This window comes from Thunnus albacares, chromosome 13 (genome assembly GCF_914725855.1).
Source record: "Thunnus albacares chromosome 13, fThuAlb1.1, whole genome shotgun sequence".
Classification (NCBI taxonomy): Eukaryota; Metazoa; Chordata; class Actinopteri; order Scombriformes; family Scombridae; genus Thunnus; species Thunnus albacares.
In genome coordinates, this window is record NC_058118.1 from 30,681,879 (window position 1) to 30,697,569 (window position 15,691).

The 15,691-nt window shown below is 36.8% G+C and overlaps 2 protein-coding genes across 2 annotated transcripts; both read left to right on the forward strand.

Annotated features, from left to right (window-relative positions):
* The first annotated feature begins 62 nt into the window (after positions 1-62).
* LOC122995838 lies at positions 63-8,013 on the forward strand. The gene is made up of 7 exons (XM_044371217.1): positions 63-78; positions 3,193-3,498; positions 4,017-4,091; positions 5,081-5,109; positions 5,384-5,404; positions 5,506-5,928; positions 6,032-8,013. The coding sequence occupies exons 1-7, from the start codon at positions 63-65 to the stop codon at positions 6,347-6,349; spliced, it is 1,188 nt and encodes a 395-aa protein (XP_044227152.1). The 3' UTR covers positions 6,350-8,013.
* A 220-nt stretch (positions 8,014-8,233) lies between these two features.
* On the forward strand, positions 8,234-15,243 carry LOC122994848. Its single transcript, XM_044369592.1, has 8 exons — positions 8,234-8,853; positions 9,493-9,784; positions 10,756-10,812; positions 11,228-11,256; positions 12,757-12,777; positions 12,885-13,310; positions 14,094-14,324; positions 14,559-15,243. The coding sequence occupies exons 2-8, from the start codon at positions 9,493-9,495 to the stop codon at positions 14,808-14,810; spliced, it is 1,308 nt and encodes a 435-aa protein (XP_044225527.1). The 5' UTR covers positions 8,234-8,853; the 3' UTR covers positions 14,811-15,243.
* The last annotated feature ends 448 nt before the right edge of the window (positions 15,244-15,691 follow it).

Below are 15,691 nucleotides of genomic sequence, written 5' to 3' on the forward strand. Positions count from 1 at the left end.
TTTTGCCTTTCTTTGTAGGCTTTGTGACTGCATGCAGGCCTGCTTTGTCTCATGCACGTGGTATGAGGCCCAACAGTGGTAAGCTAGAAAAAAGAAACCTTAAATTCTTGTACCGAGATGGGGTCTCAACCCTTCTATAAAATATTAACTAGATTGACACAGCTGTTAAATATACAAATGTTAACTTTAATTTTTAATCCAGCTCCTGTGTTCTGCTACTCTGGTCATCATCTTGTCTTGAATTTGAAAAAAGCCCAGTTTCTATGTGTTTCTCCATTAGAAAACAGGGCTCACTTGAAAATTTTGAAATCAAGATACGGAATGAAGAAATAGAGGAGCTCAATGATTTCAAGTTTTTAGGAATAATCTTAGACTCGCAACTCAAATTTGATAAACATGTAAAGAAGATTTCAAAAACAGTAAAGTCAAACCTTAATTGTTTCAAACTAATCAGGCACTACATACCAACTCAGGCAGCTCAGTCATTTAAGATTTTCTTTCATTTTTCGTATTGTATGACAGTATGGACTCAAGCATCACCGTCCACAATCAGACACCTCACATCCTCATACAATCAGGCACTAAAAATAATGGACAAAAAGTCTGTTCGGTGGCATCACTGTCACATACTGAAAAAACACAATCTACTTAGTTTTGAGAGCTTTTCTTATTTTTGTTTACTTAAATTAGTTTTCAAATGTATCTGTAGTTTAGCCCCCGAGCCTCTTTCTAGATATATCCAAAGACAAGACAGTACCAGAGTAACGAGGAGCACGGTGAATGGCAACTGTAAAATACCATATCGTAGTTCTAAATTTGGACAATCAGCCTTCTCCATACAGGCCTGTCAACTCTGGAACACATTACCAACTGAAAATCAAATTAATTTCAGATATAAAATCTTTTAAAACAAAGATTAAGTGCTAGCTAAAAGCAAACCAGAGCTGTACCCATTTTTAGGTAATTGTATTGTTTGTTTTTTTTTTCTCAAACTGTACATCACAATCAATGTAATTCAGTATGTGTATTTTTATTGTACTCCCGTACCTGTAGTGCACTGTGGTTTTTATGATGATGAAAGCTGTATATTTTAATTACACTGTATATGTAAAACCCAACTAGAGACAAAAGTCGAAAATTAGCAATAGCTATAAACTCTCTGTGCAGTACATCAGTTTCATGCTTTGTACCGGAACTATGTTAAATTGCATCGTCCCTATCAAATCAAATAAAAGGGGGGGGGGGGGGGGCAGTGCATTCGGGATCTTGACATTCTGGAAGCAGAGTCTGGTGCTGCTGGCTCGGATGCTCTGGTACCTTTTTTCCAGACAGGCAGGAGGGTAAAAAGACACCTTCCAGACACTGGGTCTGTCATTCAGTTAAAGTTAATGAAGTTCGCTGACACAATGCAGGTAAATATTCATAAGAAGTATTGTGCTGCATTTTAATCACAGACAATGTGTGTTTATGTTAAAACCAACATCCCAACAATTATAAATATAAAATTAACACTGAGAAGCCTGTAGGTAATTATGTGTAGATTATAAACAAGCAAGTTCTGTACTTTGGAACAATATTTATACTTTACTTGAGTTTTTCATTTTATGCAACTTTATACTTTTACTTCACTACATCTTAAAGGGAAATATTAGTTTTTACTCCACTACATTTATCTAAAAACTATAGCATTTTTTTCTGATTAGATAGATAGATAGATAGATAGATAGATAGATAGATAGATAGATAGATACTTAAATAAAAGATCTGAATACTTCTTCCATTTCTGACTGAGGCTGAACCGTTAACTCGTATCTGACAGTACAGTACAAGTACTACTACAAATACTACAGTTATTACTGTAGTAACTGTTATTACTACAGTTATTACTGTGTTTGAAAGTGAAAGTATCTGCTTGGTTCAGGTATGACTGGGCTAAAACATTGTTCACTTGAAAAGGGGGAGTTGTGTGTTTGAAACAGGATATTATGAGGATTAACAGTCAAAGTTAGAAAAGTAAAACACTGACAGTGAACTATCTGTCTTCATATAAGTATTTTATCATTTATTGTAGATAAATAGGGCAGCAAGCAATTTGTAAAATATTATTCAAATTGGTATCTGCCACGCAGCCACACTAAAAACATATTCAAATTTCTTCCCGCCACTGAGAGCAACTCTGTCAATAACCGATAAACCTCAAAGAAGGAAAAAGTCCGGTTGTGGTTGAAGAAAAAGACAAAGTGAGTATTAATATCTCTTACAACACATTGCTTATTCCTTTTGATGATGGAAACACTGTGAGGTGAGATCTTTAATTACATTAATTACAAACAAACACTAAACCAGCTAGGTTGGAACAAAGGAAAGGTGAAGAGCCTGGGGGGGTACTTTATCAAACCACCTGTTCAACAAGCATAAACGTGTAGAAAAGCAATATTTTCAACTGCTTTGCCCGCAGTCTTCCATCCATAAGTAAGTTTTACACAACCACAGAGCACCACAACGAAAGCTGTCTGTATGTAGCCTAACTGTTTATCTGAGTTTGCCACGTATCTTAACATTTGGCAAATTCTTGTAAACTTATTTACTGGCTGAGACAAACCAGTACCTCCTCTCTACCAGCGGTACCTGCAGACAGTGAGTCATATCAGCAGTGGAGGGCGGAGGACAGGATGAAGGACTGTCTGCAGGGAGTAGCTGCACACACATGCTGTACAGTACCAGAAACAGGTTGTGATAACGAAAAGGAAAAACTATGAAATTAGGAGATTAACGGCAGTAATTACCAGTCGGGAGCACAGCGGGAGAAAGGGTTAAAAATAGAGAAACTCCCATGAAAATTGGGAGTGTTGGCAGGTATGTTGGTTGTGTTCTTGTTTTAACACGACTGAAATGATTATAGCTGTGATCTGTTGTATTGGATTAATGTGTCCTGTGCAGTAATTTAGGGTACACATGGTTCATTGTTTGTGTGGAGTTATCTGTAGATGACTGTCAGCCGTGTGTTTATCAGTATGTTTTACTATATTTAATTATGCCTGATAATATTCTGCTGTGAAATCAAGTGTTGGTTTGTTTTGACAAAATCCCTAAAAGTGTGAAGACCGGCAAGTCCAGAGAGGAAATGCCCCAATTAATCATTCTGTCTGTCTTATTTTTCTCATTTTTCTGTCTCTTGTCTCTGTTTGTCAGAGATGTCAAACATTTTAGAGAAAAAATGGAAAACAGCCCTGACCTCCATCCTGGAGGAGCTGGATAAGTCAGAATACAACAAGATGCTGTTTTGTTATTGTTTTGACAAAATCCCTAAAAGTGTGAAGACTGGCACGTCCAGAGAGGAGATGCCCCAAATAATCATCCAGCACTTAGGAGTAGATGAGTCCGTCTTTGCAATCAATGAAGCAATGGATCTGATACCGAGGAAGGACTCTGCAGTCCAGGACCTGCTGCGCCCCTTTGTGGACAAACTGAGCAACAAACATGAAGAAGAGAACAGAGGTGAGTTCACACAGTTACTAGTTGTTTATGTGAGGCCTCCGCAGACGCCTGCTATGAACGTGCACAGAGGCAGCAGCACAGACCAGGGTTTCTGCAGGTTCACCAAGTTACGTTTAAGACTTTAAGACCTTTTTAATATCATATAAAATGACATTTAATACCTGTATCACTATCAAACCATCTAAAGAAAGTATGGTGGAAAACCAGAACTACTTATTATATCAAAAATGCCAAAAAAGCTGTTTTCAGCTTCTCAAATGTGATGATTTAATGCTTTTCTCTGTCATACATGACAGTAAACTGACATCTGAAGACATCACCTTTGATCCTGGGAAATTGTCATTTTTCACCATGTTCTGATATTTTATAGACAAAAAGATTCAGTATATTCTAATCATTAGTTGCAGTCCTACATAAACAGCACATCTCTCCACAGACAAAAAGTGCCACTGGAATAGGTCTGGCCTGTACTCTAAAATGCTAAATGAGAGAATATGTTTGTTTGATTGTTCCGATAGACTCCATGAAGGAAAACAGGGAGGAAACAACCAAAAACCAGAGGTTGACGATGACAACGTTGGCTGAAACCAAAGGTAGGCTTCTCAAAAGATACATGTAAACATCTCTGCAAACGTACGTGGAGAAGAGTGTTTTGGGTAACGGTAGATAGCAGAGGAGCTGACATGTACACCCTCCAAATCTCAACAATTGTGTTTGTGGCCCTGCACATTGATCAAGTTGATGGGTTGATTCATTTCTCGTCAGTAGGCCGATCTGAAAACAAACATATTACATACAAGTATGAAAGAAACTGACATGGGAACGTCTCATTACATTACCGCCCTACATCACATGATGACGATTGTGGAGTCCATCCTGTCATCATGTGTTGCCATGGTAAACAGTTTTAATCATCATTAACAGCGGCAGACCCACCAAAAGTAGATGAATACATTATCTGGAACACCAAGGTTCAGTCGGTCACAGAGAATAGAGAAATAGCACAATAAATTCAGACACATTACGAGTAATATGAGAGGAAAAACAAGACAGAAAAGTTAGATATATAAATATAAACACATTTTCTCATTCAATAGAACAGGAAGGTGTGTCCAGACATTTGACTGGTGCTATACATTAGAAAAAAATTACATCTTTGGCAAAATTACCAGAACGACCCAAATGCAAGCTGATTGTGCATTTTAGGACAAACAGTTTTCAGATGAAGACTGTATGAAGAGCAGCCTGAAATACCATAAATCATATTCAACATCTTTCAAATAAACCAAATACACTAATTAAAAAAACTTATATATATATATCTCCAGTTTTCAGATCACAACACTGATTACCAGTTTCTCGGAGAACTGACTTCAAAATACTACTGCTTGTTCATAATTTACTGAATGGTTTAGGTCCAAGATACATATCAGATCTCTTGACTTCTGCTGGTTAATGAAATGAGACCAAAACAAACAAGAGCTCTGCGGCACAGAGGAAGGCATCAGTGTCAAACTGACTGACTATGGGGTTATCCTAACCATAACCCTAACCCTGACCCTGTTTGTTTCTTCTTTTAAAGATCAATTGAAGAGCAGCCAACCTGACAAGGTAAGAGTAAAATTTAAAAAATACAGTCACTTTGATATATCGATGCCCTGTTGCCTTTGTTGTAAATGTAGTAAACTAGTGAGTTATGCTCACAGCAATTGTATCGCTGAGTTTCTAGGCTGTGTTCAGACAGAAAGCAGCCCTAAGTTACAAAACGCAGCCCCTTCATTCATTTCAGTGAGATCAGATAATGCAGGACTCCAGCAAAAAGATGCCTGTATTCTTTTCTTGTGTTTCACCACAATACTGACATAAGCATATGTTAATTTTCCAGGAGAGAAAGATTCCAACATGGGTGAGTGCATTTGTTTGAGACTTTGTACTGATTTATTCAGACATTCATGTTTGCATTTATGTTGCTCTGAGGGAGATTTCTTTGTCTCCTTTTGTGTCCAGAGAAAAACCATCAAAGATGTACTGACCAGCGGTGACCTGGGTAACAAAGTCATAACTGGGAAAGTTGTACAGAAATCTGCTCTGCGCACATATGAAACCCAACAGGAGGAGAAAAGGTTTTTCTTTTATCTGGGAGTCAGTGATGAGACATCCTGCATTAAAGTGATGGTGTACGGAAAAGATCGCTATCAAGATATCCAGGAGGGGAGCTGCTACTTGTTCAGAAATGTAATCATGGAAGAAAATGTCATGAAAGTTACCAAACAGAGCAAAGTGACAAGAACGAGTCCCATTGACGTCCCTGAGGAGCTGGAGGTGGAAACTGAGAGGCTCATTGATCACCAGAAGCCAGTTTGCAGTATAACAAAGGCCAAAGAGTACGCTGACAAGACAGTAGTGAGTGTTGAAGGAACTGTGACAGAGGTGAGTTTCCATAAGACATCCAGCAATACTAATGGTGAAAAGTGCTGAGAGTTAGCCTATCTGGAACTTGTTGGATTGTTTCCATTGTTGTTGTTTTTTACAGATTGGTCCCGTCGAACTTGTCAACATGAAGAACCAACAGAGGAAGAAAGAGAAGCAAGATTTCCATCTTAATGATGGCAAAGATTCCATCAGGATCACTTTGTGGGGCAAAGACACCAAACAACTCAGGGGAATATCAGATGGAGACTTTGTCAGAGTGACCAACGTGAAGACCAGTCACTACTATGAAACCGTCTCGCTGAACTCAACCGATTTCACCAGAATTTACAAGGTAGCTGCTGCCAACATGCTGCACACTGTTCTACTGATGCTAATGTCAGTTTGGGATATTCTAGTTTCTCTCTTAAGACACAAATGAGTTGTTTGTTGCTCAGTTTGTTGGTTGAATGAGGAGCTTCTTGATATCATAATCAGTGACAAAAAATCACTAGTAGTTTTTGATAGAACACTCTTCCGTCAAGGTAGCTGCTGCCAATTTAATGTGAATTCTTAATTCCTTCAGCCTATTGGACCAGAGCAGATGTGTTCTTCACAAATAGGTGGCCATCTAATAGAAATGGTGTGTTGATGCCATTTCCTTCTAACTATAAAACTTTTAATCCACCATAAATTAAGCAGTCTGATGTAGTTATGAGTGATCTAGGTTGAGTTTTATAGTCATTTTATTGCATCAATCTTTGTGTTTGTACATTTTTTGTATGTATTTTCTAGTTTGGTTCTGTGTTTTGTGTGTTTTGTGTAATTGAAAGTAGGGCTCGGTGATATGTATAAAATCTAATATCATGATATTTTTTGACAAAATACTTCTATCGATATTGCGACAATATTGAAGGGATGACTGTTGGTGCGTTCACAAAATATTTACACAATGAAATTTTTTATGAATAATCATCAGTAATGTGGATATATAATAAAACCAACAAATAATGTCAGCTGAGCAGAATTGGGCCAATAACCCCTCCAGATTAAAACTGAAAAAAGAGCCATCAGACTATATAATCACTTAAAAACAAGCGACCCTCAAACATTCCACCAGAGATGAACCAGGAAAAGAGACTCAGTTCCCTAATCTCCAGCAGCCCTACAGTCAACATGCCCAACCAAATTATAACAAGACAAAAAGAAAAATACATCTCTTATCGGAAAGACACCACAAAAACTCAAAGTAAAATGGAGTGTTACTTGGCCCTAAACTGACAGTACACAGTGGCAGAATATCTGACCATTGTGACCAGTGTGATGAGACAGACGCTGACTCAGTGGACGCAGTCAGGACAGACTGTGTACACAGAGAACAGTGCAGACACAGTTACAGGTTTTTGCTACACTACAACAAATATGCAGAAATTAGAACATTATTCTTCACCAAAATTCAACACAAATATCAAGAATTTGCAACATAATCAGAAAGGAACAAATTTAAATATCTATTAGGTGAAAAACAAAATTGCTGCATTTTGGCAGCTTAATATCTGGCCTCTTGCCACAACCTGAGGGACACCGAGTGAAACGCCACTAGATTACATACTGGTTGTTCTTTGTGTTCATATTGACTGTTGTTTGTTTGTTTGCTTGTTGATTGATGGTCATATTTGAGTTACAATGCCCTATTTATTCGGGTTTGTGATTGTACATATAGGCATACATTTGTAATTATTATTATTGTTGTAACTGTTGTCTTTATTAATTATGTCTAACTAATGTGGTTATTACTATTATTATTGTTAATATTTGTTTAGTTTGCCCATATAAGAACTTTTTCATGCCAATAAAGCTCATTAAATTGAAGACTGAATTGAAATTGATGAAGCATCTGTTAGCTACACTGACTAAGTGAATCTCAATTGTTCAAAGCGCTCAGATTCTCTGATACTGGTGCAGATTATGTCTGAATACAGAGTTTAGCGATTTAACGTTACCACCTGTGTGACGTCAGTACCACGGAAGCGGTAGCCTCCATGGATATAATCACCTTGACGTCACGCTAACTACAACAGTCACTTCCGGGTGAACAACTGGCGGCAGATCATCAAACTTGTTTATTTCTGTTACCATTTTCAGCTGTAACTGTAACGTTCAAAGATATATCATTAAACACGGTGGTCCGACCTATCTGACGTTTCTGCTGGGCTTGTTTTATGTGCTGCGTCTTTGCTTTGTCTTGTTTTGAGGGGGACCGGCGGTAAAACCCGGAACGGACTTTTGACTTGTCTTTCTTTTATGTTCATTAAACTGGATTGAACTGAAGTGATTCGGGTTTATGGGGGAAACAAAACGGATTCTCTACCGAGTGGATTGAACTCTGAGACTGTGGGACAAGTTACACACACACACACACACACACACACACACACACACACACACACACTGACAAACCCGAACCCGCCTCCTCTCTGTCTCGTTACTCGACACCACCATACACAACAAGACTGAGCAATTTTCTCTTCAGTTGAGAATTTATCACAGTATTTCCTCGCCCCCGTTTGCTTCGCGCCATTAAATTGTATGCACGTAACGCAGGGGCTTTCGACCCGGAAGTTACCCAAATATGCCCATGGATGTATTATAAGAGCTCTTGTTATACATCCATGAATATACCGGGCTGCAGCGTTTAATCCCACCCACTGTGGGTTTGACTGTTGAATTCGGGCGGGTTAAACATTGATTGTGATTGGATGCTGGAATTTGGGCGGGTGAATGCTCAAGTTACTGTAAAGAAACATTGTGATTGGTCCATGGTAACAGACCATTTTGGCGCGGCAGGTTAACTTCTTCCCGCCACTGAGAGCAACTTAAACAGTCAACAGCTTATAGATCTCAAAGAAGGAAACTGTCCGGCTGTGGTTGAAGAAAAAGGACAAAGTGAGTATTAATATTTTTAAAAACATGATGTTTATTACTTTTGAAAAATTAGGGGAGAGCCTTAATCACATTAACTCCTAGATAAACACTAAACTAACCAGGTTGGAAGAAAGCTAGGTGAATAGCCCGACAGATTAGCTTCATGTTCTGGCTGTTTGTGTTCCTGTTTTAACATGACTGAAATGATTATAGTTATGATCTGTTTTATTAGATTAATGTGTCCTGTACAGTAACTGAAAGGTAACCATGGTTCATTGTTTGTGTGTAGTTATCTGGAAAGGACCGTTTGTCCCATAGATGACTGTCTGCTGTGTGTTTATCAGTATGTTTTATTATGTGAACCTACTGCTCTGAAGTCTGTTTTCTGACTATTTGCTCTGGTGAAATCAGAAATCAGTGTTAACAAAGTGCTTTTAGTGATGAAAAAAAAATCTAATTATGTTTGGATGCAATGTACACAATACCAGAGATATATGTAATAAATGGCTGCTTACCCAATAAATATCAAACTAAAAATAGCTATTTTAAGATAGTGACAGACCAGAAACTCTCTGTTAACTCTGTACTGCAGCACTTTGGCTACAAGGTTAAAGTGCCAACTTTAATTTGAGGCTATTCACATGTTTCACTGTGTGTTAGATGCCAAAGATTTCAGAGAAAGACTGGAAATCAGCCCTGACCTTCATACTCCAGGAGCTGAAGGAGGATCAGTACAATATACTGCTAGAATACTTGTCAAAAATCCCTCGAGGTCGGAAGAAGTCCAGAGAAGAGATGCCTCAAATAATCATTGAGCACTACGGAGTAAAAGAGTCCATTTCAGAAATCAAAGAAGCAATGGAGCAGATACCGAGGAGGGACTCTGCAGTCCAGGACCTGCTGCGCCCCTTTGTGGGCAAACTGAAGAACAAACGTGAAAAAGACAAAACGGGTGAGTTCATATAATTAAGGTTTTTAATTTTTGGTTTTGGCTGATAAGTATTTATCTCTGTTGGATGTTAGTGTTTCATTTTTAACTACATTGAATCACAGAGGATGCCAGAGTGAAAACTAATATCTTTAACATTCTTCTTCAGGTTTTATTTAGATGAGACACATCTGAGGAACCAGAGACATATAGAGCTGCAATGATTAGTTGATTAGCTGATCAGGAGAAAACTAATCAACTATTTTAATAATCTATTAATGGTTTCAGTCACTTTTCAAATGTAAAAGTCAAACATTCTTTGGTTTCAGCCAAAACTATGAGGAGTTGCTGCTCATCTTCGTAATATAGAATATTAACACAAATATTGTTGGGTTTTAAGTTGTTGGTTGGAAAACAACAAGGAATCTGAAGACGTCGCCTCGGACTGACTAACTTGACTTAATTATAACGGGCATCAATATTTTCTGACATTTCATTGACTAAACGATTAATCGAGAAAGTTATCAGCAGATTAAACCATTTTTCCCCCCCAAAGACATTTTTTCTTTCTTTTTAATAATAAAAGACTATTGACAATTATGAATGAATTAAAAAAAACATGTTGACATTATTTTAGACTGTAATCAGGGATAACTAAATGTGATTTCAGTTCAACTTCAAGCGCAATAAAATGTCTTAACCTTTTAATAGGTTGTTCTATTTCGACTTGAGACTGTTTCTCTTACATCACTGTCTGTTAAAGACATGTCAGCACAGTAAAAGTAAAACAGGCTTCATTATTTCTGAAAAAATGCCAAATGAGAGAATCCCAAAAGATTGACTCCATCTGGGAAATGAGGGATACACAACCAAAAACTGGAGGATAATGAAGTTGGCTGAGTTGTCATAGAAGAATTTAAGAAGAAGGGTGACATGGAACTAAACATGGAACTAAAGAATGTGTTTAAATTTACATTTTCAAATTAAATTTTCAGGGAAAAAGAGGAAATATGCTGGTGATCCAGAGCATGAGGAGCAAAAGTCTTCAGCAGGTAGGTGAACACACACAGACCAGCTGTGAGATGAAGCGCAGCCAGTTTACTTTGATTTAATTACCTGATTTCTTTTGTCCTCTACTTCTGGTTTGTCATGTTGGCAGATCTGGGTAGACCCTGGGTAGATACTGTAATTGCCCAGCTATTATCATCAAAGGAAAACTCAGGTTTATCTCAACATGGCTCTTATTTTCATAGTGTGATCCATCACTTCTATCATCTTTAATAACATACTGCCCAACAAGTAAATATCCGAGATCTGTAAATGGCTCAGCGCCCCTGCATAGTGATTTTTCTTTTCATGGCACTGATGTCCAAACCCACCCACATGGTTAATGAAATGAGAGCAAAACAATCTATAGCTCCACAGCACAGAGGAAACACTGACTGATGTTTGTTTCTTCTTTTAAAGATCAACTGAAGAACAGCCAACCTGACACGGTAAGAGTTATGAAATAAACTTCATGATTTATGGTACATCATGAAGTATATCTTATTTATTAAAATATGTCTAATACAGCATTCCCACTGGCTCTGTACTAGAGATGTACCGATGTGGAATATCAGGGCTGGAAATAATAACTGATAATTATCTGTTTGTTGAAACCAATATCATTAGATGATAAAAATCCCAATATTAATCTTTCGGTTGCAAAAATGTGAAAAGGACAATAAAGGCTATATTTATGGATTGATTAGTTTATTTTCCCACTTGGAGTAAAGAGTAAAGAATACATCAAATTATTTTGAACCTGTGTGTAAAAATTAGAGAAGCAACAAATAATTATTAACCTGCCAATTATTTTGTTGATTGATGAGTAATTTAAATTGTAACATGTCTGAAAATAGTGAAAGAAGAAATGTCCATCACAGTTTCCCAGAACCCAAACTGATGTCTTACACTGTCCAACCAACAGTTCAGTTTACTGTGATACAACACAGAGAAAAACAGCAAATTCTCACATTTGAGGAATCAAAACCAGAGAATAAGTAGCTTTGCTTTAAATTTACTTTCTTTCAATCAACTAATTGATTAATTAACTGATTGTTGCCCTCGTAAGTATATAACATTTATTTTTTTAAATATAAACATTAATTAATAAACTTTATTTAATCTCGATTCATTGAGGTTGCCCTCATTTACACGGACATTAAATGACAATAAGATAGTAAAACACTCACACAATACATAAATAGATGTCAGACTATTAAATCAGGATCAGGGTTTTAAATTGTCGAACTGGAGCATAAACCAGTCATTAGAACGTGTATGATAAGGACCACACAGCAACGATGTAACGTAGGATAGTGGTTTCCCAAGAAGAACCTTATAGATAAACACATATCAATGCTTATTGCATCTTTCAGACAGAGAAGACCATATATAGGACACAATGATGAGTATGATAACTATCACCTGTAATAAATCTGAGGGTTGAGTGGTATACAGAGTCCAGCAGCTCAAGTGTGGAGGCAGAGGCATGACTGTAGATTACATCTCCATAATCCAGAATTTACATATTAATACCCCTGAGTTCAGGATGATTCATGAAAAATAATTACCAAACATTTAACAGGAAGAGAAAAGAGAAGGATTTTGATATAAACATACTCAAGAATTACTTTTTGGAAAAACGTAGTACTGTATGTAACAAGAGATAAATGAATAATTAACACAGGGACACAGGATTAGAGCTCCACGTAGAGCAGACGTAATTATCGTCTGCAATTCAACGGTTGGAACAAGAACAGTCATTTAATTTGCTTATCAATTGGCCACCGATGTTTCATGTATTCCTACTCTGATCAGATGGAAATTATGAACTGAAAATACAATCACAAGTAGAATGTCAGCAAAATGTTTTAAAATATCAAAGCTGTTTATCATATTAGCTTCTGCATTATTAGTAACTGAGCATTAATGAAATGTTTGTTTTCCAGGAGAGAAACAACCAGCCATGGGTACGTTTTCTTTCACTGCTCACAACTTTTGACTTCATACTGATTCATTCAGACATTTATGTTTCTATTTATGTTGCTTACATGGAGATTTTTTCTCTCCTTTATAGAGAAAAACCATCCGTGATCTGAAAGCCAGCAGTCAACTTCTTGACACAGAGGCCATTGTTGGGAAAGTTATGCAGAAATCAGGGCTGCGCACATATAAAACCCAGGATGATAAGGAAAAGGCTTTCTTTTATGTGTCAGTCGCTGATGACACAGGATTCACTGAAGTGATGGTTTATGGAAAACAGCGCTATCAAGAAATCAATGAAGAGAGCTCCTACTTGTTCAGAAAGTTAATCATAGATGAGAATAGTGTGAAGGTTACCGAACAGAGCAGAGTGTCAGAGACGCATGCTGTTGAAATCCCAGAGGAGCTAGAGAAGGACGCTCGGAAGCTCATTTGTATCCAGAGTCCAGTTTGCTCAGTCGCAAAAGCCAAAACATACCCTGAGAAGTATGGAGTGAGTGTTGAAGGAACTGTCACAGAGGTGGGTTTAAATTAGAGAACTTACTAGTCACCAGGATGCTTAACTACTGTGTACTTAAAGGATCATTCTAATGATTTTCTACAGTTATCTTCTTGTCAACAAATCTCATGTTTGGATCCAAACCAACAATGAACTGATCTACTAACAAGTATTGTGTGTGTATCAAAGCCTGATATATCTTATTCCTCCGTTGTTGTCCAGAAACTATTAAAAACACATCAGTGAGTCACACCGCTGCACTGGGTGACATGTTCCTTCATCATGAAGAGTTTGGTCATGTTAGTTTGTTTAGAAATGGCTCCAAAGACTAATAACAGTGATCAAATGTTCAGTCTCCCGAGAGTCTTATAATTTAATGCCTACATTGTAGTTTTTGGTAACTGTAATTATACATTTAGGAAAACATTAAATCCATCTTTAAGTTTTACTATAATTTAAGGTTCTAGTATTCATTTATATATGTAAAATAGACACACAATCAACTGATCTTGCTCAGCATTGAATTAATAACCTTCATGGAAAGTGTAGGTGGTATCCCAGTAAACACTGCGTGTATGATGTGTTGTCTGAACCCTAACCCTTCCGTTTTTAAGATTAAAGTAAATATGAATAACAGACCATCATTATGTAAAAAAATACGACACATATTCTGAAGAGAAAGAAATTCCCACCACTGTTACCAGACAAGAAAAATTGTTTTAAAATTTGTCTAAAAAAACCCAAAACAAATATACAGTATATGTCGGCTTTTTCCAATCTTGTTTCTGCTGTTGGTTTGTTCAGATTTATCCCGTTAAAGAAACTGAGGTGATGTTCCAACAGAGGACGACAAAGAAGCAAGAATTCCACCTAGAAGAAGACAAAGACTCCATCCGCATCTGCATGTGGGGAGGAGACACTGAGCAAAGCAAAGAAATATCAGTTGGAGACATCATCAAAGTGACCAACGTGAAGACCAGTCACTACTATGATACCGTGTCACTGAACTCTACTGGATTCACCAGAATTTTTATGGTAGTTTCTATCCACCTGCTTTAAGAGATCTGATGTTTATGTAATATTCTTGTTTTTCTTTCCAAGTCACAAGTCAGATATACTTGTTTAGTCTTCAGTAGAATTACAAGGTTCTGGATATGATATTACCATTTATCCCTGTAAAATCCATAAGCTGTTAACTACTGCATGTTTTTAATGTATTTCTCAGCATGTTCTACCTTTAACTATGAATGTTGATGTGTCTTTGTGCAGATTGAAAGGGCTCCTGTCCAGACAGTCAGAATTCAGATTCAGGCGATCGAAAGCACCGATACGATGCAGACGTTCCTGGACGCAGTGATCAACGGGCAGATAAAAACATTTGTTGTAGCTTCTCAACTTCTGGCGAGCGAGTTTGGCTCGATTGATTTTAGAAAAAGTCTTCTTGATAAAATGCCATTCTTAGCAGATGTAGAAATACAAGGAAGTAAAATTAATAAAATGAAGTACATCACAAAAATCTGATAAACATAAACAAAACATAAAACATTAATTAGCAGTTGGGCCAGTACCACGATCAGGTATGCTGGCTATTATCTGATGGCTATGGTAAATTGAAGTATGGTTTTTAATCAGCTTTGATTGAGCACTTTGGTGATTTGTTCTCTTATTACATCCATGATCTGAACTAAGAGGGATATAATAGTTTCATAATAGTTTGTATAATTTTACTGTACAGAAATACATTTCCTTCACCTGTTCTCTCATTTTGTTGTTGATGTTTTAATGTTTTTTGTCGTGTTGTAAAAAAGCTGTTGGTACATTTTTATGAATGTTTTCAAAATGTCAGTATCGATTTCTGTCTCCTGTACATAAACATCTTTACTGTATTATCATATGTTAATAAAGTGTGGAAGCACACAGAATTCAGCAAAGAAAATAAATTGGTAATGTTTATTGTATTTATGCGACTCTCACAGTTCTGAAATGTTTATCTTGGAATGAAGAGAAATGAAAATGTGATTAACAGTTATTGTGAGAAGATGTAATTTGGTTTGTTTGTGGCTGGTTGTTAAAACTACAAGTGGAGAAATGTCACTGACTTTTTAAAGTGGTTATTGAAAGAAAGCAGACATAAAACTGACTAAAAGATGCCCGCCTCTCCCCCCATATTTATACTATTACTTCGCTACATCTTAAAGAGAAATAGATAGATATCAAAGTTCAATTATGTTAATATGATCACTTCATAAAATGATGTATTAATTAGTAAAAAGCTGCTCCACTTCATAAACTACAGCTTATAAATTAAAACTTTTAAGCAACTTTATAAGATATAGCTGCTTAAATGTTAATGCATCAATGATTATGAGAATCCTGCAATATATAATATATAATAATGCTCT

Excerpts from the sequence above, each read along its gene's own strand:
- LOC122995838 (XM_044371217.1), top strand. Across the intron at positions 3,499-4,016 it reads ACATGAAGAAGAGAACAGAG|ACTCCATGAAGGAAAACAGG; the intron begins GTGAGTTCACAC and ends TTGTTCCGATAG. Across the intron at positions 5,405-5,505 it reads AGAGAAAGATTCCAACATGG|AGAAAAACCATCAAAGATGT; the intron begins GTGAGTGCATTT and ends TTTTGTGTCCAG.
- LOC122994848 (XM_044369592.1), top strand. The coding sequence starts at position 9,493 with ATGCCAAAGATTTCAGAGAAAGACTGGAAATCAGCCCTGACCTTCATA. Across the intron at positions 11,257-12,756 it reads AGAACAGCCAACCTGACACG|GAGAGAAACAACCAGCCATG; the intron begins GTAAGAGTTATG and ends TTTGTTTTCCAG. Across the intron at positions 13,311-14,093 it reads TTGAAGGAACTGTCACAGAG|ATTTATCCCGTTAAAGAAAC; the intron begins GTGGGTTTAAAT and ends TGGTTTGTTCAG.